This window comes from Empidonax traillii, unplaced genomic scaffold (assembly GCF_003031625.1).
Source record: "Empidonax traillii isolate 1590-97213 ecotype Southwest subspecies unplaced genomic scaffold, ASM303162v1 scaffold454:size726355, whole genome shotgun sequence".
NCBI classification, from domain to species: Eukaryota; Metazoa; Chordata; class Aves; order Passeriformes; family Tyrannidae; genus Empidonax; species Empidonax traillii.
In genome coordinates this window covers 153519-157455 of record NW_020955647.1, presented here as the reverse complement: position 1 = coordinate 157455, position 3937 = coordinate 153519, and the positions used below count along the sequence as shown (strand labels likewise).

The 3937-nt window shown below is 53.2% G+C and overlaps 1 protein-coding gene across 2 annotated transcripts; it reads left to right on the top strand.

Moving 5' to 3' along the window:
- Positions 1-230: 230 nt before the first annotated feature.
- FAAP20 (FA core complex associated protein 20) lies at positions 231-3643 on the top strand. 2 transcript variants are annotated; one of them, XM_027895262.1, is made up of 4 exons: positions 231-325; positions 1371-1518; positions 2142-2740; positions 3208-3643. In XM_027895262.1, exons 1-4 carry the CDS (start codon positions 240-242, stop codon positions 3278-3280), a joined length of 906 nt encoding a protein of 301 aa, XP_027751063.1. In that variant the 5' UTR covers positions 231-239; the 3' UTR covers positions 3281-3643. The 2 variants fall into 2 exon arrangements, 1 of the variants encoding a protein (XP_027751063.1); XR_003572519.1 differs by lacking the exon at positions 231-325 and adding an exon at positions 365-527.
- Positions 3644-3937: the final 294 nt, after the last annotated feature.

The window sequence follows — 3937 nt, the reverse complement described above, 5'->3', positions numbered from 1 at the left end:
CCCTCTAAGGCGAGACGGGCTTGCGGGCGAGACGGGCGGGCGCGCTCCCCTCAGAGCGCCCTCAGAGCCGCCACGGCCGCGCCTGGCGCGGCCGTGGCGGCTCTGAGGGCGCTCTGAGGGGAGCGCGCCCGCCCGTCTCGCCCGAGGGGGCTGGTCTGCGTCGGAAACAGCCCTTTTTGTGCTGGTTTTGCCAGGAGGAGAGAGGCGGGAGGAGTAGACCTCGCCGGGGAGCCCCGGCCATGGGCGAGGAAGGAGCGGCCAAGCTGCGCCTGAAGCCCCGCGCGGCTCCGCCCGGCCCCGGCCCCGAGACAGCCCCGCGCCGCCCGTGAGTCGGAGCCGGGGGGGATCGGACCGGGTCAACAAACACCGCGGGCATCGGAGGGGATCGGAGGGGATGGATTCCGTGGGCACCGGGAGGGATCAGATCGGCTCCGGAGCCTGGAGGCGCCTCGCCCGGGCCGGGCCTGCACGACCCCCCCCCCTCCCGCGGCGCTCAGATCGGGGTCTCGTTACTGACTGTGTTAAAGGTTATTTCATAAAACACCCCCCGTAGCGCCTTTAAAAATAGACACAAAGCTGCAGCATAAAGCGCAGCGGGCCTTGGGCCCGAAGGCTGAGGCAGTGAGGGGATGGGTTCTTGTCTGAAGCCTTGGGGATGAGCCCACACCGCGTCCCCTCCACAGAGGCTGTGGGGGTTCATCCCTCCGCTCTTTGAGGGCTTGTAGTTTCTAATTTCTTCTAATTTCTTCTCGGTGCAGCTTCATTCCTGCACACTGATCCGAGAAAACACATCAGGAAGAAGCGGGAAGGCTGGAAATAGCATTGTGACATTAACAATCCATCCTTCTCTTTGGAATTGTCTTTCTAAGGCACTACTCGTATAAAACCCTTTTAATGCTTGCAGTTAAACTTCCTAAAGCCTTCCTAGGACCCATTAAATCAAGTTGTTTGGAAAGAGAATTTCCAATGGCAGTATGGGAATGGCCAGGGATTCGTAGGCACCGATGCAATTGCCACCCTCAGTGCAAACATTTCCACGATTTCTGTGCTCAGCAGGCATCAAGTTCAGTATTTGAGAAACAACCCCGGTATCTGCACTGCACTGTTTCACTTGGAAGTGAAAGTAATAAATATCCACAGCTCATTTGTTACGAGGAGGAAAGAGGGTGTTTAGATATTTTAAAAAAAAATGGATTTTTTTTTTTTTTTTAATGGCTGTACAAGTTATGTAAGTCATAGGAAGCTGTAAAAAGTAGTTTACGGGTTAAATAATGTCTTTGTGTTCCAGAAGAAAAGAGGCAAACTAATACCAATGCAGAGTATTTCCTTTCCTCTCTCCCACCCCCAAACCCCTGTGTCTGTCTTTCCAGGACGTCGACTGACAGATGTCCCTGGTTTGAAAAGGAAGACTTAAATGAGTGTGAAAAAACCTGGATTTTGTTACTGAAAAACATCAGTCAAGATCTGCACTGCACAAACTGGGACACAGTGCCCAGCCTTCCGGAGTTCTTGGAAAAGGTAGCGTGCTGTATCCTTGGTTTTTGCACTTTGTGTCCTGCTTCCAACAGCGGCAGCCTGGATGATGGGGAAACCACCTGCAGGAGCCTTCAGAGCTGTGAGGTTCCAGCCCTTTGATCTCTGTGTAATGATGTGGCAGCAGTGGAAGGGCAGCTACCGTGGTTTGGTTTTTTTTCAGTATGGCAAATCCTTTCCAAGGTTTCACTGGAAACAGGGGGCCTGTGTAGGGATGGCGACTGCCCCGAGCACCAGGATCTTCCTGAGGGATGGGAGTGGGAAAGGCAGACTGTAACAGAGGGTTAATGACACAGGAACCACCCTGGCATCGCCCTGATAGCGCTGGGCAAGGCCACGACACCGAAATCAGTCCTTATAAAGCACTTTTTGTCTCGAAGTGGTTGTTTTTGTCCTCAGTCTCTCTGGAACGTACCGAGTCCCCACTGCATCTGTTTAGAAATGTTAAGGGAAGACACATATTCCATCAGCTCCAGGATTGCTTTGTGGGCACTGGAGAGGGATGGAAATCAAATGTTCTTCACTGTAGCTCAGCCTTCTCAGTATCTGCAGTGTGTTCATGTGCTGACTGAGCTGCATCTGTTTGAGGCGTGCTGTGTGTGTTGTAGGGTGCTGAGGAGGAGAGTCCAGGACACCAGGAAGTCTTCACAGCAGGAATGAGAGACTTTCCGTGGGTGCCATTCCCACCTTTTCACACAGAACAGTGTCTGGACCCCGAGGATTTCAGCTCCCAGAGCCAGAGCAACGAGTCACGTACAGGATGGGGCCAAGCAGATCAGCTTCCCAGCTTATCATCCACAGCTGAGGAAACCTGCAGGGGGACCAGGACAGATCAAGGCAAAACCACAGCTGGGGAAGGCACAAAAGGCATTTCCAACCTGGGAGCGAGTCCTGAGCCACGAGAACTCCCTGGGCACAGGAGTTGTGCACGGCCCTGGGCACCGGGCTCTGGGAGAGCTCCCAGGCCCCAGCAGCACCTCCCGGGGGCTGCCCAGAGCAGTGGGGGAGACAGGAGAGAGGGGGGTGAGACAGAGCCCCAGCCAGGGGAGGGGGATGTTCCAGCTGGGGGGGACAGAGCTGTGCCTGCCGGGGAGCCTGCAGGGAGTGTTCCTGGGGCCGGGAGCGGCGAGGAGAGGCTGGAAGAGCAGAGTGGAGGATCTGCAGCTCTCGACAGCTGTCCCATGTGCCTGACGCAGTTCAGTGGAGCGTAAGTTGTGTGGGGGGGGTTGTGTTTCGGTTTTGCTGCTGGTGGGTGTTTTTATAACTTCCCAGTAAACAGAGCCCTGCCTGGTTCTGGATGCTCTCCCTATTTGCAAAATAACGAAAACAGACAAAACTTGTACTGCAAAGTTCTTCTTTATTGTCAGAATTACCTGCTTTAATCCATTCATGTGCTGAGTACCTGCTCTAGAACAGGAATTGTGCCATCCCTTGCAGCCAACACCATGTCAGGGTACTCAGGCTGCCAATGATGCTGAAAAAGTGTTTTTGGGCAGGTCCTCCAACCCTTAAAACTTTCAGCAGCAGGTACCACAGCAAAGGCAGTTCTGCAGGGAGTGCAGCTCTGCTGGGCACAGGAGTGACCCCCACTAAGGACACGTGGGAGAGGGAGGGTAAGGAAGTGCCAATAAAGGGCTGTGAGTGTTTCTCACCGCACACCTCCTGTGTTTGCAGGCTCTCCCAGCTGGACATCGATGGGCACCTGGCCAGGTGCTTGTCTGAGAGCGCAGAGGATGTCATGTGGTAAATCCAGGAGAATGGAGAGCGAAGGAACAAGGCCAAGGATGAACCTTTCTCAAAGGAAAAGGAAAAATGTGTCAAGGAAGCACATCCTCAGCTCAAACTTTCGGATCACAAACCAGTAACTCAGTAGAAGGTGAAGTGTCAAGGCTCTTTTTATTTTAAATCCTCTCAAATGCAGGTAAAGTAGTTCCAGTTCTGAAAATGGTGCTCTGGGGAGACCCCCAGGGAAATCAGCCTGGTACTCCTGAAAAAGGGGACTGCTGGAAATCCCTGGAGCCCCTGCGTGGTCTGAGGCACTGGAGCTGGGAAGCTCTTGGTGCAGAGGAAACAGCTGCACAAGAGACATCTGTTACCTTCATCTGAAAGTTTACTGGTATTTTTTCTAAACAGGTAATCTGTGAAAAGAAGTTTGATTAAAAAGTCACTTGAGCTTAGAGATTTTCATTACATTCCTATCTAAGAAGGTGTAATTGTACAGTGGATTCTGCGAGAGTACCCATTTTGAACACCCCCCAAACCATACCAAGGGGGTGCAGGTTTCGTGTCTCTGAGGGAGCCCAGCTAAATTCACACCCTTCCTGGGCTGTATCAGTGTTAATCAAGTGATTACCGTGACTGCTCTAATTAAGCTGCAGGGAGAACCCCGTGCCAGCCTCGCTGA